This window comes from Mesoplodon densirostris, chromosome 8, assembly GCF_025265405.1.
Source record: "Mesoplodon densirostris isolate mMesDen1 chromosome 8, mMesDen1 primary haplotype, whole genome shotgun sequence".
NCBI lineage: Eukaryota > Metazoa > Chordata > Mammalia > Artiodactyla > Ziphiidae > Mesoplodon > Mesoplodon densirostris.
This window is the reverse complement of record NC_082668.1, coordinates 56701241-56726959: the sequence shown is the minus strand read 5'-3', so window position 1 is coordinate 56726959 and position 25719 is coordinate 56701241. Positions and strand designations below refer to the sequence as shown.

General features: G+C 36.8%; 1 protein-coding gene across 3 annotated transcripts in view; it reads left to right on the top strand.

The window, feature by feature from the left end:
• The window catches only part of ZRANB3 (zinc finger RANBP2-type containing 3), a 263915-nt gene that overhangs the window by 145364 nt on the left and 92832 nt on the right, over positions 1-25719 (top strand). For all 3 annotated transcript variants that reach the window (XM_060105906.1, XM_060105905.1, XM_060105907.1), the window contains one exon: positions 2599-2684. In XM_060105906.1, the coding sequence (XP_059961889.1) occupies positions 2599-2684 (86 nt within the window). The remainder of the gene's footprint in view (positions 1-2598; positions 2685-25719) is intronic.

Below are 25719 nucleotides of genomic sequence, written 5' to 3'. Positions count from 1 at the left end.
CCTCAAAGAATGAGATGGAAAGTGTTCCTTCCTCTTCTATTTTTTAAGAGTTTGCAAAACATTGGTATTACTTCTTTTTTAAATATTTGGTGAATTCGATGGTGAAGCTATATGGGCCTGAACTTTTCCTTGTGAGTCAATTTAGGTTAACAGCTCATTCTCTTCATTGAATAATGTCCATTCAGATTGTTTCTTTTTGAGTCAGTTTTGGTACTTTGTGTCTTTTTAGGAACTTGTTCATTTCATCTAAGTTATGTAATATATTGGCATACTGTTGTTCATAGAATTCCCTTATAATTTTTTGTATTTCTGTGAGGTTGATAGTGATGTCCCCTCTTTCATTCCTGATTTTAGTAATTTGAGCCATCTCTCTTTTTTTCTCAGTCGTTGGAGCTAAAGTTTTGTCAGTTTTGTTGCTCTCTCCAAGAACCAACTTTTGGTCTCATTGATTTATTTCTCTGTTGTTTTCCATTCTCTATTTTGTTCATTTCCATTCTAATCTTTGTTATATTATTCCTTCTGTTTGTTTTGGGTATAGTTTGCTCTTCTTTCCAGTGTTTTAAGGTTAAAAATTAGATTATTAATTTGAGAGCTTTCTTCTTTCTTAATACAGACATATACAGATATAAATTTTCCTCTAAGCACTGCTTTCATTGCATCTCATTTTTGGTATGTTATCTCCTCAGTTTCATTTATTGCAAAGTTTTATCTAATTTCTAAATAATTTCCCTTGTGATTTCTTTTCTGAACAATTTGTTATTTAGGAGTATGTTGTCACATAAAAAGGATGTAAAGCAACAAAGCCACTTTGGCAAACACTTTGACAGTTCCTTAATAAATTAAAAATCAAATTACTATAGTACCTAGCAATTCCATTCCTAGGTATATACCCAAGAGAATTGAATATACAGCTGTTCATAGTAGCATTATTCATGATATCCCAAAAGTGGAAAAAAGCCATTGTCCATAACTGCTGAATGGATAAACAAAATGCAGCCATAAAAGAAGTAAAGTACTAATATACTCTACAACATGGGTGAGCCTTGAAGACATTATGCTAAGTGAAAGCCAGATACAAAGGCTACATATTTTTTTATTCTATTTCTATGAAATGTCCAAAATAGGCAAATTCTTGGAGATGGAAATATATTAGTGGTTGCCAAGACTGGAAGAGAGGGAGAATGGGAAATGACTAGTAATGGGTATAGATTTTATTTTTGGAGTGATAAAAATGTTCCAGAATTAGATAGTGGTGATCGAGGTACTTTTTAAAAAATATATTTATTTGTTTGTTTGTTTGTTTGTTTATGGCTGTGTTGGGTCTTCATTGCTGTGCACAAGCTTTCTCTAGTTGTGGCGAGCAGGGGCTACTCTTCATTGCGGTGCACGGACTTCTCATTGTGGTAGCTTCTCTTGTTGCAGAGCACGGGCTCTAGGCACGTGGGCTTCAGTAGTTGTGGCACACGGGCTCAGTAGTTGTGGCTCGCAGGCTCTAGAGTGCAGACTCAGTAGCTGTGGTGCACGGACCTAGTTGCTCGGCGGCATGTAGGATCCTCCTTGGACTACGGCTCGAACCCGTGTCCCCTGCATTGGCAGGCAGACTCCTAACCACTGCCCCAGCAGGGAAGTCCCTGGGACACATTTTGAACATACTAAAAGCCACTGAATTTACACTTTAAAAGTGTGAACAGTAAAAGTGGTATATGAATTTATATTTCAATAAAGCTGTTGTTTTTAAAAAGCATATTAACAGTGAGACACTACTATGTGCATTCTATTAAAGTTATAAAAATGAAAAGATTTTATGATACTATTGTTGGGAGTATAAATTGGGACCGTCTTTTTACAGTGCAGCATAGTAACATGTATCAAATTTTTAAAAACATATACCTTAAACCCACCTGTTTCATTTCTAAAAATGTACCCTATAAACCCATCTAATACAAATGCAGATGAGGGATGGATGGATGGATGGATGGATGGATAGATATAGAGAGATGATTGATAGATGTAGATGTAGATACATATACCTACACCTACATATATTTACATATTTGCACTCATACACACAGACTTACACCAAGTTATTAATTTTTATAACTGCATAAAGGCTAGAAACAGCCTATATGTGCATTATCAGGAGACCTTTAAAATATTTTCCAGTATGTCTACATAATAAAGAGTTGCTATGCAGCCTTTAAGCAGTATTTATTATTATTATTATTATACATTGCTTATATAATTTTTAAAACTAAGTAAAATTAGGTATATATGTACTTTAATGATGTCTAAGACATGTTTTGAGGGACAAAATTTGAGTTGTGTATGTTATATGATCCTCTTCATGTGAATAGAAGAGAATATACAAATATGCATATATAGGCATACAAAGTATAGAAATGTATATTGAAGAAAAGGATAGGAGTTATTCCTGAAGAATAGGATGGCATGGTTGGGTGGATGGAGGGGAAGGAGGAGCCTTGATGAAAGAGATAGATCTTCTTTTCTACTTTTTACTATTTCATTAACTGGATTTATCATAGTAACTAATTTACTTGAAAATATTACAACATATTGAGAACACTTGTATTGTTACAGCTTTTTATGCAAATTGAAGCTCTCTTTCCACAAAAATTTGGAACATGGACTGACTATGCCAAAAGATACTGTAATGCACATGTCAGGTAAGACAAACTATTTTCTGTAAGTTTTAATCCTCACATATTTACCATGAACATTAAGCTCTGTTAGTTATCCTTTGTTCCAGTGTTTTTCAAGCTTGTGGTAGTTACGGAATAATTTGTAGTAAAATCTTGGGTGGATGACCCATATATAAAATAAGTAAAAGGAGTAGATAATGGCAGTTTGTCTTCCTTTATTTTTTACCTTTCAAGTATTTCCTTTTTAAAATTATTTATTTTTATTGACTAGATGGATGTGCACATTGCACAAAAATGAAAAGTAAGTGCCCATTCCACCTGTGTCTCTCAGTTAAACATTCTCTTCTGGAGGAGGAGTATCCTTCTGGAGATACTTTATGCGTGAAAAAGCACATGTAGTTATGTGTGTATAATATTTTTTCATTTTATTTCTACATATATAGTATTGTAATGTACACACTGTTCTGCAGTTTGCTGTCTTCACCTACTATGTATTGGAGATCCTTGCATATCAGTTACTAGAAGAGCTTTGACCTTTCTTTTTAAATGCTGCATGTATTCTACTGTTTGGATGCCCTATAATTGATTTATGCAGTGTACTATTAATGGACATTTCTTTGTGGTATATAGCTGTTGCATACAGTGCAGCAATGAATATCCTTGCACGTGTTGAGAGGTAGTATATTATAGTGTCAAAGAGCATGTAAAACTTGGGCTAGACCACCTGTGTTTTATTTTCATATTCAGTGCCTACCAGATGTTTCATTTTAGGAAAATAAGTTTACCTCCCTATCCCTTAATTTCTTCAGCTTTAAAAACAGAATAATTATTCCTTCCTCAGAGTTATTATGAGACTTAAATTAGCTTATATTTATAAAGGCTTGAACAGTGACTGGCACATAGTGAGCTCTCAATAATTTTTAGGTATTTTAATATTTCATGTAATATACATGGGAATAAATATGTAAGATAAATTTATTAGAAGTGGAATTGCTGGTAGAAAGGGCATTTGCATTTTTATATTTTTAGATGTTTGCAAATTATGCTCCACAAAACTTATACCGATTTATATTCCTATCAGCAGTAAGATTGTCTCTTTCCCCACACCTTGCCAACATATTCAAATAGAAATTATTTTGTATTGCCAGTGTGATTTGATAGTAGTTTTAATGCACATTAGTCCTCTTGCACATTACTAAGTGCAGCTGAACATTTTTTTCATGCATGTAAGAGTCGTTTGTACTTTTATCTGTCAGTTATCTGTGCTCTTTGCCCTGCATTCTACTAAGCTTATTGGGTTTTTTCCTTATTGATGTACTGGAAATCTTTATATATTGTGAGCATCAGGTCTTTATCTGTGATATGAGTCCCTCATCTTTTTTCTCAATATGTGTGTGTGTATGTATTTGATTTTTTTCTTTCTACAATTCCCTCAAATATCCCTATGTGGTTGTGATGTTCTGATGCCTTTTAAAGGGCTCTAAAGCACAGAGATACAAAGAATCCTTCCAAATTGTTTATGTGAAGGCAGTTTAACACTGATACCAAAAATCAGACAGGATAGCACACACACAAAAAGAACCAAGGATCCTTTTCTACTTAAGACTATAAATGCAGAAATAGTCAATATTAGTATAAACCAGATACTCATTAAAGGGCCTAATATATTAACCATATGCAAATGGAATCTATATCAGGAATGCAGCCATAGTTTAATATTAGGAAATCTATTAATAAGCCATGTTAATAATGAAAAGGAAAAGCTTCATTTCATTTTCCCCATTTATGCTGACATAGAATTTAATAAAGTTCAGCATCCATCTTTTTTTTAAATAAATAAATTTATTTATTTATTTTTGGCTGTGTTGGGTCTTCATTGCTTCATATGGGCTTTCTCTAGTTGCAGCAATCAGGGGCTACTCTTTGTTGCAGTGCGTGGGCTTTTCATTGTGGTGGCTTCTCTTGTTGCAGAGCACAGGCTCTAGGTACACAGGCTTCAGTAGTTGCAGTGGGCGGGCTCAGTAGTTATGGCTCGCGGGCTCTAGAGCTCAGGCTCAGTAGTTGTGGCGCATGGGTTTAGTTGCTTCGCGGCATGTGGGATCTTCCTGGACTGGGGCTCAGAACCCATGTCCCCTGCATTGGCAGGTGGATTCTTAACCACTGCACCACCAGGGAAGTCCTCAGCATTCATCTTTGATTACAGTTTTTAATAGTTTTAAGTTATTCATGTGTGATATTTATATACATACCAACACATATAATGTATACGTTTATGTGTCTGTGTATGTGTTTTAATCCCAAAGCCACCATCACATGAAACACTAAAACCAAGGCAAGGGTGTTAATTGTCATGCACTTTACCTTTATTCTGTGGGCATTAGTTCAACTAGTTCAACTACTCAAAAGAAAAAATAAGAGGTAAAAATTGGAAAGAAAAAGGCAAAATTATTAATATGTGCAACTGATATTATTTATTTAGAAGACCCAAGACAATGAGCTCAAAAATGTTCAAAACCAAAGAGATTTCATTAAGGTGTCCTAGCACAAAGTTATCATTAAAAAGTCAGTTGTCTTCCTCTACACAAATAATAATAAATAGTTTTAGGATATAATACCAAATAGGTACAATGATAGATATTGTTGGGGAGCCCTTAGTTATAATTCTTGCAGATTATAAATGTCAAACCTTTGCCTAGGGCTTCCCTGGTGGTGCAGTGGTTGAGAGTCCGCCTGCCGATGCAGGGGATGCGGGTTCGTGCCCGATCCGGGAAGATCCCACATGCCGCGGAGCGGCTAGGCCCGTCAGCCATGGCCGCTGAGCCTGCGCATCCGGAGCCTGTGCTCCGCAACGGGAGAGGCCACAACAGTGAGAGGCCTGCGTACCGCAAAAAAATAAATAAATAGATAACGTTTGCCTACGTGAAACGTTTGCCTATAATTACATTCTGGGGACTAGCAAAACCTAACTGGTCAGAATACGTTTCTTTTTTGTTGTTTTCTGATTAGGACTTGTCACATGACATTAGAAGTGTTAGAAGTGTATACCTGTCCTTTTCTTGCTTATTAATGTAGACACTGTTTCAAAGAAAAGTTTATCTTTATGAAATGCTTTATGATTAGAGAGATTGTGTTCTATTTCCTGTTTACGAGAGAAAGCCATTTCAAGATTATCATGCTTCTCAAGGCATTTTCTTTCAGATTCCATTTCAAAAGTTTTATGTTATTCCTTTACTTCTTTACCTCGAAAGCCCTATGGTTTCATAGACTCTGATTCAGATCAAGGCACTTCCTGGCATTTTAAGTTAGTCTATGGAATGTTAAATTTTTTTCCATAATGTTTGGATTCTATGAAGTTGTCATTTTCACACTATAATTTTGCAGAAGCCAAATTATGGTTAGTTATTCAGTTCTAGACCCTTATTTTATACTTGAAATGTCATGACTATATTAAAAATAAAATTAAATGAAGTTTGAGCAAAAGTGTAACTTTACCTTTGTAAAGTTGATTAAATACATAAGTGATGGTAAACAGAAGTATACTTATGTGAATGTGATTTTGAGATGAGAAGTCTAGGTGTAGGTAACCACGTACCTGGTTTGCTTTGAGAGGAACAAGAGAAAGTATTACTCAATCAGAGCATCTCATATCCAAGATTCCTTACATCATTCGCTCTACTAGGTTATATTTAGAAGAAGCTATAAATACAAATATGACTTGGAGAAGACAGCACATTCAGTTTCAACCATTAGCACGTTAGAGCTAGAAAGACTTTACAATCACGCAGTCCCCCTCTGTCATTTTATAGGAACCTGGCAAGGTTAAATGGCTTGTCCTGTATGTGACTTCCTGTTAACATTTTTTTCACTTTTCCTGGCAGTAAGAAGGACTTAGGCAATGGCAACTTTAAAAAATGTTCTTTTACATAGGAAAAAAGGACACATAGATAGTCCAGCCATGCATCCCGTTATTAGCAGCCACCTCCCTGATGTCATGCTTAAAGGTTAACATCTTTATAGTAATTTATCAAATTTTCTGAACTTTCTTTACAGCTGATATTTTGTGCCCATTCTACCTCTTAGGAGAAATAGTTGTCTAAATTTTTATGAGAGGGAAAATCCTGGGTGATAGTACATATAAAGGTATTTATAGTCATTCTCCAAAAGTGTTAATTAGTAGGTTATGTCAGCTTCAAGAAATGTCTTTTATGGAAGTGCACTGTACCTTGTCGTTAGCACTGTTGCATTTAATGTTCTCATCCATGGCTAAATAGAAGTCAGGTCTACCCCATTGGCAAATGGCTCAAATCTGAGAGAAATAGTTAATATACTGGATGGCAGAGATGAGTTTGAAAACTAACTAGATAAAAATTAATAGGATAAATTCTGCACTTATGCTTGGAAAGTCTGCTTTGTGTGGAAGGGATTTGAGAAATCCTCACCTTTTATCAGTAGTTCAGTTCAAAAAGACTTCTGGTTTTAAATAATGCTAGGCTAAATTAAAGTCAAGTGTCTGTCATAACTGATAAAAATAAAGTAATATTAGGGCACACTAATCAAAGTAGCATCTAGAGTAAGGGATGGTTCTACTCTGCTCATTGATTAGACTATCAGGAGTATGGTTTAATTTTGAATTAATCCATTCATTCAAAAAATATTTATAGGGTACTTGTTACATGCCATGCCATGTGCTAGGCATCAGGTATGCATTAGAGAACAAGACTCACGTGGTCCTAGCCTTCATTGAATTTTCTAGTCAAACACTAACCAGATAATTATAGTTGTGATGAGTGTCATAAAAGGAAGCAAAGAATTTTATGGCAGAGTTTAATAAAGTGAACTAAAAGTAAGAGAGGACAGAAGAGGCATCCTGTGAGTAAGTGATATTTATTTGCATTCCGGGAAGAATTTTCTGTGGTAAGGCTCAGAGCAAGAGAGACTGCTATGCCTTTGAGGAATTAGAAGAAGTTCAATTCAGCTTGAATATTCTTGAGTGAATTGAAGAGAGGGTCTCAAGACAAGATGGAGTTAGGCAGGGGTCATATTATACAGGGTCTTGTTCTTCATCATAATCGCAGTAGGAAGGCACTGGAGGGTGTTTTGTGTTGTTATTTTAGTTATCACTATTGTGGAGTTTTTTTAAATTACACTAGAATATACTTGAGGAAGTTTATCATTTTAACCATTTTTAAGTTTATAGTTCAGTGATATTAAGTACATTCACACTGTTGTGCAGCCATCACCACCATCCATCTCTAGAACTTTAATGGGCACTGAAACTCTGTGCCCATTAAATAATAATTTCCCATCCCCCCACTGCATGCATGAAAGGACACACATGATTATATTCACAAGTTTTATTTGTTATTTTTTAAGACAACATTTTCACATGGTTCAAAATTCTAAAGCAATAGAAACGTATATACTTTGAAAAATCTTCCTTTCACCCCAGTTTCCCTCGCTTTAGGCAACTGTGCGTAGTTTTTAATCTTTCCGCGTAAATTGTGTGCCTTTTCAAGCAAATTCCTATTTTTTACTAGTTGTTATAAACGTACACGTTGTATTGTACTTTACTTATTTGTCCTTTCTTTGTATACCTAAATACCTTCAGCCTTTTTATGGCTTTATGATATTATTTACAATATCCATAGTTTCTGGGCTGGCAAGAAGTTGAGGGACTTTGCATACTTTTATTTTCTCTAGGAAACTGGAAACGTTTCAGGGAAAAGTTTCAGAGAAATGGAAAAGTTGAAGGTTAAAAGTTTGATGAACGTAGACATGGTGTGAGATTTTGATGAATATTGACATGGTGTGAGATTTTGATGAATGGGGGAATGAGATAATGAGATTAGTGTGGTAGAATTGGTGCAGCACTGAATAACCAATTGAGATCAGCAATTCTAGATTTGTACTGGAACCAGTCTTCTCTAAGGTATATTTCCCAGCAGCGTGGGTAGAGGCTTGGAAAAGGCTTATAGTTGGATCGATCCAAGATTTTTTTTTTCACTAGCTTGCAATGCATGGACTGTGGGACAAGGGAAATTATACTATACTGATAAAAACAAAGGTAATGTATGGACTTGGAAATCAAAGTAAGGTGAGGAAGGATGTGAAGACAGGAAGGATATTGTGGATATGGTAAAAGTTGACTGAAAGGTCCTGATGAGATAGTAAAGCTACAGTGGGTGTGAGTGAACAAGAGGGCTAGGAGGACGGAGTTACTGAAGAGTGGAAGGTCTGAGTCTGAATTTACCAGGTAGAGCTCTTTTTCAGGATCGATTATTGCTGTGGGAGTAGAATGATTGGAGTGGATTTTAGAAGGTCACTGGAGACAAGGAATACAAGGAACTGAAAGGGAACTAAAAGTCACATTTTAAGAAGCATGTTAACAAATGAAAACATATCTGGGAAAGGGTTACCGGAATAATGAGGGATTTCATATTCAGCTCTACAAATGCCTAATATTATTGATTGCCTGCTATATTTAAGACATTATTTCAGAGCTGCCGGCAATACAAAGATGAGTAAGATGTAGTGCTTGATCTTAGGAAGCCTATAGGAATTTGAAAAAGAGAAGACCTAGAGGGAACAAGTCTTTAAATACTTAAAGATCTGTCATGTTTTAAAGGAATTAGACTTTTATCTTTGTGGTCTCAGAGAGTAACATTATTATCAAGGAATGAAACTTAATGGGGAGGTAGATTTTGGCTTAGTATAAGAAATTGTAAAATATTCATATGTATATATGACAAGAAGACAATAAAATATATAACACCATACAATAAAAATGGAGTGGAAAAATACCATAATCCAACTATACTAACAAGTAAATTGTTTTCATTTTTTTCTTTATTTCTACGCTTGTCCATATATCTAATAATTTTTACATAGTTTTAAAGTTTAACGTAGCCTACATGTGATGCTGTCATCTACTGTTTCCACTTAGTATCATCTTGTCTCATGCTTTAACATTGTCTTTATAAGTTATTTTATTTATTTATTTATTTTTGGAGCTATACAGAGACAAAGTTTTTATATACTGTCAAAATGAAATTTGTATTAATCTTTACATCAACTATAACTCAATAAAAATTTTTTTTGAAAACTTGAAAAACACTATAAGCCTAGCAGACAAATAAACCTGGCAGACATCTATCGAACGCTCCACACAACAGCAGTAGAATACACATTCTTCTCAAGTGCACACGTAAGGTTTTCCAGGATACACCATATGTTAGGCCATAAAACAAGTCTCAATAAATTTACAAGGATTAAATTCACAAGTGTGTTCTCCAACCACAGCAGAATAAAATCAGAAACCAATTACAGAAAGAAATTAGGGGAATTCACAAATATATAGAAATTCAACATGTTCTTAAGTAATAAATGAGTCAAAGAAGAAATCACAGGGGAAATTAGAAAATACTTTGACATGGGGGCTTCCCTGGTGGTGCAGTGGTTGAGAGTCTGCCTGCTAATGCAGGGGACACGGGTTCGGGCCCTGGTCTGGGAGGATCCCACATGCCGCGGAGCAACTGGGCCCGTGAGCCACAACTACTGAGCCTGCGCATCTGGAGCCTGTGCTCCGCAACAAGAGAGGCCGCGATAGTGAGAGGCCCGCGCACCGCGATGAAGAGTGGCTCCCGCTTGCCACAACTAGAGAAAGCCCTAGCACAGAAACGAAGACCCAACACAGCCCTAAATAAATAAATAAATAAATAAATAAATATTTTTTAAAAAGAAAATACTTTGACATGAATGAAAATGAAAAGATAACATATCAAAACTTATGTGATTCAGCTATGAACACTGGGTGCATTTATCTTTTAAAATTAGAGTTTTTGTCTTTTCCTGATAAATGCCCAGGCGTGGGATTGCTGGATCATATGGTAACTCTATTTTTAGTTTTTTAAGCAATCTCAATACTGTTTTACATAGTGGCAGCGCCAATTTACATTCCCACCAACACTTTAGGAGGGTTCCCTTTTCTCCCCACCCTTTACCCTCCAGCATTTATTATTTGTAGACTTTTTGATGGACTAGGAATATTCTCTTTCCTCAGAGTAAATCATTCATGAAGGGTTGTTTCATGGAGCTATATTAGTTTTTTTAGGTAACAAAGTGAAAGATGAGAACTTTTTAATGCAAAATACAAAATTTGAAACCCTCAAGTTAGGTTTTTGTTGGTTTGTTTCTCTTTTTTTATATTTTTTTATTTTTTTGAATTTTTGAATTTTATTTTATTTATTTTTTTATACAGCAGATTCTTTTTTTTTTTTTTTTTCTTTTTGCGGTATGTGGGCCTCTCACTGTTGTGGCCTCTCCCGTTGCGGAGCACAGGCTCCGGACGCGCAGGCCCAGCGGCCATGGCTCACGGGCCCAGCCGCTCCGCGGCATATGGGATCCTCCCAGACCGGGGCACGAACCCGTATCCCCTGCATCGGCAGGCGGACTCTTAACCACTGCGCCACCAGGGAGGCCCCAGATTCTTAATAGTTATCCATTTTATACACATCAGTGTATACATGTCAATCCCAATCTCCCTATTTTATTTTTTTAAAATCTCTCTTTTATTTTTTTAAATATTACTAATGTAAAGATAGTTTATTCCTTTTGTGAAAAGGATTCATACTTATTTTATCAAATCAAACAAAGAGAAAATAATTTTAAAATAAGTACAAATTAACTGAACTCTCACTGTCCAGAGGTAACCAGGACTAATTTATTATAGTAACTTTCCCTCTAGATAGCTTCTCTGCTTAGATACATAAGGATAGGTAGATTGGTAGAGAGATAGAGAGAGAGGCAGTTTTATATAAATTGGGCCATATTATGCATACTCTTCTGTAATATGCTTTTTCATTGAACACAATTTTTAAGATGTCTTTCTATATCAATAACTAAAATACATCTTTTTTATTGGCTATATGATATGTCATTTTATGTATAAGATACTATGCTATGTATTTTAGATGTATTATCTTTAATTCTTTAAACAATCCTACATGATTGATATGTCCATTTTATAGATGAGTAAACTGAGACTTGAAAAGATTAAGTAACTTGTCCAAATCACAAAGCTAAAAAGTGAAAGAGTAGTAATTTAAACACCCCATGTCATCACTTTTCTGTTATTCCTTTTTCAATATTTGAATTATTTGGTAATTCAGTATCCATGTTTATATGATTGGCTAAATAAATAGAATAAATAGACTAAATAATATTGTTCTCTAATAAATCAAATAGCTGACTCTTCCTTTCTTGGTCAACTTTTTATCTTTAATTATTCCCTTTTATTCCATCTTTTGGTTTTCTATATAGCTATCACTATTTTTTTTTTTTTTTTTACTCGAAGACTTCAGCAAATCTGTCAACTTCCAAAAGGTCATACAAGCTCATAGAATTATCTTTTTTTTTTTTTTTTTTCTTATTTCCTGGAGGCCTCCCTCCCACAGCCTCCTGTTCTGCTCCAATCTGGACTGGTTTTTCTTTAGGCATGGTGCAAAGCTGTCTTTCTGAATTTTCTTTTGCTATTCCATTCCTGGATTTGATGACTTTTGTTGCTTAGTTTACTTTCTGGTCTTCTTTTTAATATTTTATCATGGAAAAAATTCAATATATGTAAAAGTAGACAGAACAAAATAATGAGCCCCCCATGTACTCTTTATTTTTTATTTTTTATTTTTTATTTTTTTTTGGATACGCGGGCCTCTCACTGTTGTGGCCTCTCCCGTTGCGGAGCACAGGCTCCGGACGCGCAGGCCCAGCGGCCATGGCCCACGGGCCCAGCCGCTCCATGGCACGCAGGATCCTCCCGGACTGGGGCACGAACCCGTGTCCTCTGCATCGGCAGGCGGACTCTCAACCACTGCGCCACCAGGGAAGCCCCCCCACCATGTACTCTTCATGAGCATCAACATTTGTCAACTTATGGCCAATCTTGTTTTAGTTATAATCTCATTTACCTCCACCACCCTGTATTATTTTGAAGCAAAGCCTAGACATAACATTTTATCCATAAAATGTTTCAGTAAATACATCTAGAGATTAAGAACTCTTTTTTAAAAAAAATTAATTATTATACCATTATCATGCATAAAAAGATTAAAACTAATAATTATCCCTTAATAACATTAAAAACTCAGTGTTTCAATTCCCAGTTATCTTGTGAATATCATAATTTTACAGTTTTTAAGTTTTTTCCCCATTGTTTGAGTCAGTACTCAAATAAGGCTCACACATTACAAATGATAGATCTCTCTCTTAATCTAAGTCTCTCAGGCTTCCCTGGTTGTGCAGTGGTTGAGAGTCCGCCTGCCGATGCAGGGGACACGGGTTCGTTCCCCGGTCCGGGAAGATCCCACATGCCGCGGAGCAGCTGGGCCCATGAGCCATGGCCGCTGAGCCTGCGCGTCCGGAGCCTGTGCTCCGCAACAGGAGAGGCCACAACAGTGAGAGGCCCGCGTACCGCAAAATAAACAAATAAATAAAAATCTAAGTCTCTCTTAGTCTCCAAGTTTCTCCTCTATTTCCTTGCTTATTTGGTTAATTTTAATTTGTTGAAGAAACTAAATTGTTTCTGTAATCTGGATTTTGCTGCTTGCATCTCCATGGTTTTGTTTAATATGTTCCTCTGTCCTCTGTATTTGATATAGAGATTTCAATTTTTTTAGCAGTTCTACTTTTCTAGGGATGTTGTGTTCTTCCATTAGAAGGCCTGTGATATCTAAGGACTCTTTTTGTCATGTTAGTAGCTATCAACATTCAGTACATGATTTATTAAATCATTAGACATTGCAAAATGGTAATATTCTAATACTCTTTCTTCATTTATTACCTGACATGCCTCTATAAAGGAACCAACCATGCCTCATCCACTATTTGGACACTCAGTGGTTCTCTTTGTTTACAAAAGGCGGGATAAATGCTGAGTTTTTCCTTTTTATTTATGAGTTTTCAAAATAATAAGTTGTTTTGCTAGCATTCTCTAATAGTGTCCAGTGAGGGCTTTTATTTTTTATTTATTTTATTTATTTTTGCGGTACGTGGGCCTCTCACTGTTGTGGCCTCTCCCATTGCGGAGCACAGGCTCCAGACACGCAGGCTCAGCGGCCATGGCTCACAGGCCCAGCCGCTCCACGGCATGTGGGATCTTCCCGGACCGGGGCATGAACCTGTGTCCCCTGCATTGGCAGGTTGACTCTCAACCACTGGGCCACCAGGGAAGCCCAGGGCTTTTATTTTTGAAATTAGTAAATTTAAGTCCTTTAACTTTGTTCTTTTTCAAGTTTGTTTTGGCTGTTCTGTGTCCCTTGCATTTTTATCGAAATTTTAGGATCAATGTGTTGATTTCTGCAAAGACGTCATCTGGAATTTTGATAGAGATTGCATAGAATCTATAGATCATTTTGGGGAGCTTTGCCACTTTAATAATATTAAAGCCTTCCAACCTATGAACAGAGATTTGTTTCCATTTATTTAATTTTTAAATTGATTTCTATGGTGTTATGTACTTTTCAATGTATGATTCATAACATTTATTTTATTTTGTTTTTTTCATACACTAGCAGGTTGAAGAAATTACCTTCTAATCCTAGTCTCTTGAGTGCTTGAGAGGTTTTATTTTTAACTCATATTTTTTCAATCTATTTTATTTATTATCTTTATTGATGGTCAGATTGTCCCACCTTTGACAAAAGGGACTTTCTTCAGTATGGTACTTTTGACAGAACCCTACTAGTCTTTAATTGCTTCCTTGCCATCTGATATGACCAGATGTTACAGGATCATTTGTACATTTGTTTTCCTTTGTTCCTCTTAGCATATTTCCTGGTTTTTTCTGAACACATAACCCTGAATGGTTTCCTAAGAAACGTGCATAGAAAGTACATTTTTTGAATCTTTATATGTTTGCTTATAGATAATCTCTTGATTTTTACATTGGTTGGGTATAGATTTTTGTTTTGGAAATCATTTTTCCTCAGGAATTTGAAGCATTTCTCCATTGTCTCTAATAACCATGGTTGCCATTAAGAATCATAGTGCCATTCTGACTTTTGATCCTTACCATGTTTCATATATTTGTCTTCCCCCCTATTCTGGAAGCTTGTAAGATTATCCTTTACCCTGTTACTGTTTAATTTCATAAATATGTACCTAGGCTTGTGTCCTTTTTTTTCAAATGATGGACACTAATTGGTCCCTTTAATCTCAAAACTTGAGTGCTTATGTCTGGTAATTATTCGTTTTAACTTTTTCTTTCCCTTTCCTTCAACGTTTCTTTCTGGAACTCCTATTATTTATGTAATATTTGTCCTTTAACTTTCTTATTTTTATTTTTTGTTTTACTTTTTGAGAGATTTCCTCCTTTATCACATGGTTCTTCTGTTGAATTTTTGTTTTAGCTAAAGAAAATAGCTAAACTATTATGAATTGTTAGCCATCCTTTCTTACTCTTTCTACCCTTATTCCCTGTAGTCTTGTAACCTCCTCTTTTTGGATGCTTGTTGTTGCTCGGTGGATTTTCGGTGTTCTTTTGTTTTATTTTTTATTTTAAAGTTTTCTTCTGTTTGCTGCATTTTATGTTTACTCTGAATTTTTTTTTTGGTATTGTTTTGGTCTTCATTGTTCATATTGGAGGCTTTCCTCAATATCTTAATGGCCATTCATATTAAAAACTGAAAATGTTAAAAAGCTCATTAGAAGAGCTTTTTGACTAGAAAAGGATGAGCTTTTCATTGGGGAATCCCCAAATGTCATTATGTGGAGGACATCTTTCTGACCTTTTCAAGTTTTAAAAGAAAAAAAGAACTGTCCATTCTTCTGCTGTGAGTGTTACGGAGGTTTAAACCTGGCTACCATGTTTTTGGCATGAACAAGGGAAGGAGAATAATGTACTCAATGCTTAGTATGTAGACTTTATCTCAATCTCTCTGGTTTCCATATGGCACCTTTCCCCCACCTACTGTTCTTGGTTTCCCTAGGTTAAACTTTGGTTCAATTTCTCTTGTAGAATAAAACTATAATCTCATGGTGGGGGATAGTAACAGGGTGGCATGGGATGGGGAGAGAATCAGGGCATGTCACCATGCCTTATACAGTCTTTCAACCAATGTCCCCAATTTTTAGCTATCATATCACACATATCCCCGCCTTCTAAGGTACCTGATCTTTTTAATTCCTGAGACATTCTGGGATTTTGTGGACACCCTTCTTTAGGTCCTTGATATTCAGCTTTCTCTGTTTCGTTAGCTTCTTCACTTTATTTTCTGCTACTAGAAGTATGTTCACATTGTTTGCTGTTGTTTCCTTTTCATTCTATTTGTCCTGGTGGGTTAATATATCTTTATGTCTTTGTACTCATTTTGATTGAGGATACTATTTGTGTTCAGTTCACCATGTTTTAACCAGGACATCTCCTCTACTTACTTTCCCTTTTCCAAAAATTGCTTGAAATCCTCGTCTTCTGTTTCTCTCTCTCTTATTCTCTTTGTTCTTATTATGTAATAGCTTTTTAAAAATTTTATTTATTTATTTTTGGCTGTGTTGGGTCTTCGTTGCTGTGCACGGGCTTTCTCTAGTTGCGGCGAGCAGTGGCTGCTCTTCGTTGCGGTGAACGGGCTTCTCATTGCAGTGGCTTCTCGTTGTGGAGCATAGGCTCTAGGTGCACGGGCTTCAGTAGTTGTGGCACGCAGGCTCAGTAGTTGTGACTCTTGGGCTCTAGAGGACAGGCTCAGTAGCTGTGGCGCACGGGCTTAGTTGCTCTGCAGCATGTGGGATCTTCCCGGACAAGGGCTCGAACCTGTGTCTCCTGCATTGGCAGGCGGATTCTTAACCACTGCGCCACCAGGAAAGCCCCTGTAATACCTTTTAAATTCCTTTCCTTTCCTGTTAGAAGGGTTTTCATGGAAACAAGTAATAAATATGATTAATTTGCCACATTTAACCACATGTACCTTTCCAAACTCTGGTTGTTGCTTCGGTTTTTGCTTGCTAAAGAATTGCTCTTCTCAAGAACTGTGGGGTGCATTCATTAGTCAGTTCATCCATTTATTCATTAATTCATAAGCTACTTATTATATGTTAGGCACAATGCTAGGTGCTAGGAATGCAAAGATGAATAAGATATGGTCCTTGCCATTAAGGAGCTTACACTCCAGGTATTCATGATTCTAATCTCAGATTTTCATGGTGTTTCTAAGTTACATTAAAATTTTGAGTTATTTTGTGACATAATATATTTTCATAGATCCAGGGAGATTTTTAACTTGCTCCCAAATTTATCTAAATAGCCAGAAAAACAGTTCTTGGATTCATATGTTTGTTTATCTCTGTAATTCCAGAAGTACTTTATTTAGGTGAGTAGTTTGCCTCAGCTTATTCACCTGTTTTTGGTCCTGACCACAATTACCTTGATGATTCAAATACATCTTTTTTTTTAATGGGTGCAAAGTAGTATCTCATGGTGATTTTTAAAAAATATTTATTTATTGTGGCTTCCCTGGTGGTGCGGTGGTTAAGAATCCGCCTGCCAATGCAAAGGAGACGGGTTTGAGCCCCGGTCCGGGAAGATCCCGTGTACCGCGGAGCAACTAAGCCTGTGTGCCACAACTACTAAGCCTGTGCTCTAGAGCCTGCGTGCCACAACTGCTGAGCCCACGTGCCACAGCTACTGAAGCCCGCGCACCTAGAGGCTGTGCTCCACAACAAGAGAAGCCACCACAATGAGAAGCCCACGCACCACAACGAAGAGTAGCCCCTGCTCGCCACAAAGAAAAGAAAGCCTGAGCACAGCAACAAGGACCCAATGCAGCCAAAAATAAAATTAATTAATTAATTTAAAAAATTTATTTATGTATTTTGGCTGCGCCAGGTCTTAGTTGTGGCATGTGGGATCTTTTTTAGTTGAGGCATGTAGGCTTCTTAGTTGCGTCACACAGGCTTCATAGTTGCGGCATGCGGCCTTCTTAGTTGTGGCATGCAAACTGTTAGTTGCGGCATGCATGAGTAATCTAGTTCCCTGACCAGGGATCGAACCCAGCCCCCCTGCATTGGGAGTGTGGAGTCTTACCCACTGGACCACTGGGGAAGTTCCTCAAATACATCTTAAGATTTGGTTTGCTTAAGAAACACAAAACATTACTTCCATCTATGTGAATTTCTTCTACACATTTGAACTCCTTTTCACTGAATTGATTCGTAGTGCTTCACAATCTGCTATTTTACAGAGCTCAAAAAGCTTTACTAACAGGAGATGAACACACTCTTGAGAAGCCATCTGTCCCATGCACATGGCTCAGCTGCATCTGAATTCCTATACTCTCTTAAACCAATACAGCAGCCTCTTTTTTTTCCCTGCAGTTTCAAGTTTAGAGCACTCCATTGTCCAGTTATACTGGTAAACATGTAAGGTCTTCTGAGCAGCATATTTTATCTCAGAACACTGGACTTCCTAAAATTCTTGATCTCTACAGTTAGTTCCCTAAATGTTAAACATGTCCAAAGCCAACTGTCTGACTACATTGAAGAAATAAATTCTTCATGTTTCTTCCAGCATTTTCCATATCTTTCATTCCATCAACTAACTATGGTTAGGGTGAAAAAAAATCACAATTTGTTGATTCCTCTTTTCCGCAGCTTGATTACATTGTAATGTACAGTCTGCTCTTTTCATGGTGATACCTTTCTTGAGTTTCAGAGCATCCTAATATTTCAGAATTTGGGGAACAAGTTTATGTTTTATTTATCTAGACTGTTGCTCTTTATCAGTTCTATTTGTAAGTTCTCTTAGTGTTTTCACTCTGAATGATTCTAATTTTTCATTCTATCTTCCTATAATAGAACTTCCCTACTTCATTTTCTCCCTCTGGCATATTTACATTAAATTATTCCCATTTCTAAACATTTTCTAGTCTGTAGTATTCTACTTGGGTGATAGAACCAGAACTACACAGTGGATTACATATATGGTTTATCATTATTTAATATGAGAATGGAATATTCTAAATTTCTCCAATTTCTATCATTTGTCAAATTGTTTAGTTGTTACACACTCAAATATTGTAGTGGGAAAACAAAATGCTGCAGCCACCTTTGGAAAAAAAGTTTGGCTGTTTCTTATAAAGTTAGATATGTATAAACTATAAAACATTAAGGAAAAAATGAAATATTTAAATAAGTGAAGTGGAATACTGTGTTCATGGACTGGAAGACTCAATGTTTTTTTTTGTTTTTTTTGTTTTGTTTTGTTTTGTTTGTTTTGCGGTACGCGGGCCTCTCACTGTTGTGGCCTCTCCCGTTGAGGAGCACAGGCTCCGGACACGCAGGCTCAGCGGCCATGGCTCACGGGCCCAGCCGCTCCGCGGCATGTGGGATCTTCCCGGACCGGGGCACGAACCCGCGTCCCCTGCATCGGCAGGCGGACTCTCAACCACTGCGCCACCAGGGAAGCCCAACTCAATGTTTTTGAAATGACCATTTTTCTCAAATTGTTGTATAGATTCAATACAATAATAATCAAATTACCAGTAGAATTTTTACTATACCATGCATTCTATCTCCAGCCAGGACTATGATGCCAGCCCAACCACCTCTACTTCATCTCCTTTTGTTTCTCTTATTTTGTTTTTTCCCTTTGTTCCTCTGTCACTCCCTTTTACAACCTTAGTCCTTCCCTTAATTAACTAATAGTTGGAATTCTCCTGTACTGTGTCTGCTGAGCCCATTTTACAAGAATAGAGCATTGTTTTCTAGATATTGAATGAGAGGAATTGACTGAGAGGAATCCAGCTTGCCTCAGAATGTCCTTAGTCTAGTGACATAGGTCTTGATTTGCTTTTATGGTCCAGTTTATTCAGAATTAAGGTGTCATGAGGGTAAGCTCTGGGAAGAAGGGATTTTCTCATTAACATCTCATGAGTTATTTCTTGGGAGATACAGAGTCTTTTGTTTGTGCAGCACCTTCTTGGATCATGTGGGAAAAAAAGAGATATGGTGAACTGAAGATTGTATGTTAAATCTTACTTTCTGCTTGTCCTGAGGTATAGCTTACTGCCAGATTCTGTTGAATTTCTTTCTTTCTGCTGTTTGTTTTTTTTTTTTTTCTAGGCCTTTGTTAATTCTTTTTGGGATCAGTCATCCAAGTCAAGGTTGATAATGTGAGGTTGGCTTAACACCTTCAGGGCCAGATTCCAGGGTCAGGTAGGGAAGCATGGATTCTCAAGGGCTCAAACTAAGCTCTGGGCCTCTAGACTCTTTGACATTAATTTTCTTCCCGGGTCCTCCTTAGTCTTGTCAGAAATTCCAGTTTTGTCCTAAGTGTTCAGGAACAGCCAGATGGAAGAGATGCACAGGACGAGGTATGGGGAAAGGATGTGGAGCTACCATGCCCTCTCTAGGTGCTCCACTCTCCCCCAAATGTCCATGTGTTCACCAACCTGGAAGCCTGGTAGTCAATTGATTTTTGTTTTGTTTTGTTTTTTTTGTGCAGTACGCGGGCTTCTCACTACTGTGGCTTCTCCCGTTGTGGAACACAGGCTCCGGATGCGCAGGCTCAGCGGCCATGGCTCACGGGCCCAGCCGCTCCACGGCATGTGGGATCTTCCCGGACCGGGGCACGAACCCGTGTCCCCCGCATCGGCAGGCGGACTCTCAACCCCTGCGCCACCAGGGAAGCCCGTCAATTGATTTTTGACAAAGATTCAAGACAGTCCTATGGAGAAAGTTGTCTTTCAACAAACGTTTCTGGAACAATTAGATATACAAATGCAAAAAAAAGAAAGAAGGAAAAGCAGCAGCAGCAGCTCAGTTCATTTCTCACACCTTATGTAAAATTTAACTAAAAATGGGTTTTAGAGGATTCTGGGAAATGGTGCGGTAGGAAACACCAGGAATCTGTCTCCCCACCTAGACAATAATTGCACTGGTAGAGTCTGTCTGATGTCAGTATTTTGAATGTCTAGAGTATATTGAAGACTTGCAACTTCCAGGGGAAGACTTAGATAATAAACTGTGGTTAATTTCAGTCAATTCCAACTCTTGCCACAGTAACAGCTACCCATCACCCACCTCCAGCCTCGTGGCAGACAGCTATATACGTGTTCCTGGAGCAGCTTGCACACAGCTTGTGGGATCCAGGCTGGGCAAATAGGCCCCTGTTCTCCAAATTATCAAAGATCTGTACTCTGATCACTGATTGCTGCTTCTAATCACGGAAGTGCCGATAAAGTGGGAGCATCCATTGTTGTTTCACCTTTCCCTATTGTTGCAAGCCCTTTCCCCTCCAGATTATGTCACTTCCAGGTAATTTAAGAGCCTAGTGCCATTTACCTCCTCCCTTCACTTTTCTGTTTTTCCCCTTTTGGGGGCCAGACATTAGGACATTCAAAAGTAACTGTATACATGGGTTACATTTGAAAGGGACCACATATGCCCAGGAAAAGGCACAGGCTCAGAAAAGAACTGAAAAGACCTTAAGTTTATACCTCAGGCAGATCCTTAGCACAGAGACAGTCTACAAAAATTAAATTAAAAAAAAAAAACGAAAAACAAAACCACAATAAACAAAACCACAATAACCAAAAGAAAAAAACAGTAGAACATGGGGAAGGGGAGAATCTGGTTTATAGAGTTACCATATTATTAGATTCAAATGTCCAGTTTTCAACAAAAATATCACAAGGCATATACAAAGGAAGAGGAAAGTATGGCCCATTCATAGGAAAAAAATAAAATAGAAACTGCCCTGGAAAAGACCTGATGGCAGATCTCCTAGACAAAGACTAAAACAACTGTCTCAGAGATTCTCAAAGGAACTAAAGGAAGATGTGGAAAAAGTCCAGAAAATGATGAATGAACAAAATGGAAATATTAATAAAGAGATAGAAAACCTAGAAGAGAATCCTAAAAAGAAATTCTGGATCTGAAAAGTAAAATAACTGAAAGGAAAATTTTCCTATAGGGATTCAAAGGCACATTTGAGCAAGCAGAATTAAGAATCAGAGAACACGGGCTTCCCTGGTGGCGCAGTGGTTGAGAGTCTGCCTGCCGATGCAGGGGACACGGGTTCGTGTCCTGGTCCGGGAGGATCCCACGTGCCGCGGAGCGGCTGGGCCCGCGAGACATGGCCGTTGAGCCTGCGCGTCTGGAGCCTGTGCTCTGCAACAGGAGAGGCCACAGCAGTGAGAGGCCCATGTACCGCAAAAAAAAAAAAAAAAAAGAATCAGAGAACTTGAAGATAGGACAATGGAAATTTTCAAATCTGAGGAACAGAAAGAAAGACGAACGAAGAAAAGTGAACAGAACCTAAGGGATCTATTTGAACCATGGAACAGAGCAGCAGGTGGATTGTAGAGTCCCAAGAGAAGAGAGAAGAAAGGGGCTGAGAATATTTGAAGAAATAAGGACTAAAAACTTCCCAAATTGGATGAAAGATGTGATTATAAACATCCAAGAAGCACAACAAACTCCAGAGTAAGATAAACTGAAGATGGCCCATATCCAGATACATTATAATCCAGCTTTCTAAAGACAAAGACAAAGAGAATCTTGATAGCGAGAGCAAAGCAACTTGCCACATAGAAACGATCCTTAAAATGATTATCAGCTGATGTCTTATCAGAAACTTTGGAGGCCAGAAGGCAGTGAGCTAATATTACCATACGATTCAGCAATTTCACTTCTGGGTATATACCCAAAAGAATTAAAAGCAAGGTCTTGAAGAGATATTTGTACCCTTGTTCATAGCAGTGTAACTCACAATAAGTTAAACATGGAAGCAAACCAAGTGTCCATCAACAGACGAATAGATTAGCAAAATGTGGTTTATACATCCAGTGGAATTTTCAGTCTTAAAAAAGAAGGAAATTACGACATATGCCACAAAATGAATGAACCCTGGACATTATGTTAAGTGCAATAAACCAGTCTCCAACAGACAAATACTGTATGATTCCACTTATGTGATGTACTTAGAGTAGTCAAAATCATAGAGACAGAAAGTAGAATGGTGGTTGCCCTGGGTTGTGGGTCAGAGGGAATGAGGAGTTACTATTTAATGGGCATAGAGTTTTAGTTTTACAAGATGAAAAGAGTTGTGGAGATGACCTGTGGTGATGGTTATATAGCATTATGTATTTATTTAATACCATTGAACTGTTTACTTAGTAATGGTCAAAATGGTAAATTTTATGTTATGTGTATTTACCATAATTTAAAAATTGAAAAAATCAATTAAAAATGGATTGTAAACTAAAATATAAAACCTAAAACTATAAAACTCAAAATAAAGGAAAAAAACATTGTGACCTTGGGTTAGGCAAACATTTTTTTACATAGGACACAAAAAACATGAACTGTGAAAGATAAAAGTGATGAATTTTACTTCATAAAAATTGAAAAGGTCTCTTCCAAAGATACCGGTAAGAGAATGAATGGGCAAGCCACAGATGAGTAGAAAATATTTATGGGAATTCCCTGAATGTCCAGTGGTTAGGACTCTGCGCTTCCACCGCAGGGGGCATGGGTTCCATCCCTGATTGGGGAACTAAGATCTCACATGCCCCTCAACGTGGCAAAAAAAAAAAAAAAGGTACACACACTTACACACACACACACACACATATTTGTAAAGCACATATTTGATGAATATATATATTCATATATGTCTATAAAATATAAATTTTAAAATATACAAAAGGAATTTCTAAAAGAATATATCAAATAATATATCAAATCTCTCAAAACTCAATTATAAAAGAAAGAGAAAACAATTTTTAATGGTTGAAAGAGAGGCCTCACCAAAAAAATAAGGTGAGGTCAAATAAGCACTTGAAAAGATGCTCAACATCATTAGTCATTAGAGAAGTGCTAGTTAAAACCACAATAAATACCAGTACACATGCATTAGCACAGGTAAAATTTTTACAGACTAACAATACCAAATGATGGTAATGTATGATGCTGAACAACTGAAATTCATATACATTGCTGATGGGAATGCAAAATGGCATAGGAACTTTGGGAAAAAGTAGGCCAATTTCTTACAAAGTTAAACATACACTTAACATACAACCCAGCGATCCCATTTTGGATATTTAATCAAGATAAATGGAAACATATGTTCATTCAAAAATATGTATGCAAATGTTTACAGCAGTTTTATTTATAGTCACTTAAAACTTGAAACAATCCAGATGTCCTTCAACTGGTGAATGTACAAACAAATGATAAAATGTCCATGCAGTGGAATATATTACAATAAAAAGGAATGAACTACTCATACACTCAGTAACATAGGTGAATTTCAAATGCACTATGTAAAGTGAAAGAAATCAGATTTAAAAGGCTGCATACTGTGTGATTCTATTATATACCATTCTGAAACGTGCAAAACTGTAGGAGCAGAAAACAGATCAGTGTTTCCCAGGAGCTGGGAGTAGAAGAAAGGGATTGCTACAAAAGTACACAAGGGAACTTAACTTCTAAAAAAAAAGTCAGAGGGTAATTTCCAAAGTCCAAAGTTAACTCTGTGTGTGCGCTTGTGTGTGCGTGCGTGTGTGTGTTCATGAACACAGATAAGCATGCATGTTCTTTGCCATAAACTTCCAATTTCATCATCAGAAGCTAATATCAAGTGCCTATTTAGAAATGCCTCTGTTTAGTTATACATGGTCAAAAAGACAGATACAAAAAAGTTTTTTGTTTAGAAAAGGAGAAATGAGTTTTTACTTACTTTGTAAATCTGAATGAGAAAATAGCTATCTTAATTCCAAAAAAGTTTTAAAGGTTCATGTTTCGTAACTTCTTTAGAGACATTTGAAATTTTGTTGTTGTTGTTGTTAATTTTAGGTTGTTAGGAATTATATTTTCTTTATGTTTAAGTGTTTAATTATACCCTAAGGCATACTGCTGCTACTTGGTCTTTAAAAAATAGTTTTTCTTATTCATTTACACCTTTCCTCTTTCATGTATACACCTTACTTCTTTGCCATTGTACTTACAGACTTGTTTTATAATTTTCTTTCCTTCCCATAAAACTAATGAACCTTAAACTTCAGAATCACTCACTTACATAGGCCCATTTCAAGGCTCTGGGAAGGACTTTGGCAATTTTCACAATTTTGTGTCCTGTCAAATTTATAGATGTAGGCTACTTTAATCTCAATAGATTGAAAGATCTTTTTTCAGTCCATCATTTATATATATATGTATTTTTATATATATGTATGTATATATACACACACGTATATATATATATTTGTGGGGTGGTGTTGGGTGTCAGCGAGTGTTTTTTGGATCAGGCTAAGAGGAAACTCTATTGGGGGTACATTTAGTTTGAGTTTATGTGGTTCTCCGTAATTTCCATTTTTAGGTATTTTTAGGTGATAGCTAGCCATCCCAATGTAGGAATGGCTTCCAGGAATATGCACAGTGCAAGGATGGCAGTTGTATTGCAGTGTGAGCTTGTCCTCTGGCACTCACGCTGGAAGGATATAAGTAATGGAAGACAAGCAAGGTTGAAAGGTACAGAGCCAGAGGATTAATCTGTAAATAATTCCAATTCTTACAGCTCATATATAGCAGAAACTTGATGGAAGTTTTTTCAAATTTGACAATTCCAAAAAATTTTACACAACATGGTAATGATAAGTTATGAACCTGAAAGAGACTTTTAAAAATTATTATTAATAGAAAATAAAATTTGGTCATCCATGCTTGAGTAAAATCTGAATTATCCTATTTCTTTAAAGAAAATATTACAGAGGCAATCAAAGGGTAAGCAGTGGAAAATGTGGGAAAAGCATTATAGATGTGTGTCCAGTTAATTAATAAAAATGTGTTCTTTTCCTGGATTTGGAAACAAGTGTAGGTATTTATAAACTTTTTTAAAAATATATTTATTTTATTTATATTTATTTTGGGCTGCATTGGGTCTTTGTTGTTGCGCGCAGGCTTTCTCTAGTTGTGGTGAGTGGGAACTACTCTTCATTGCGCACACGGGCTTCTCATTGTTGTGGCTTCCCTTGTTGCAGAGCACGAGCTCTAGGCACACGGGCTTCAGTAA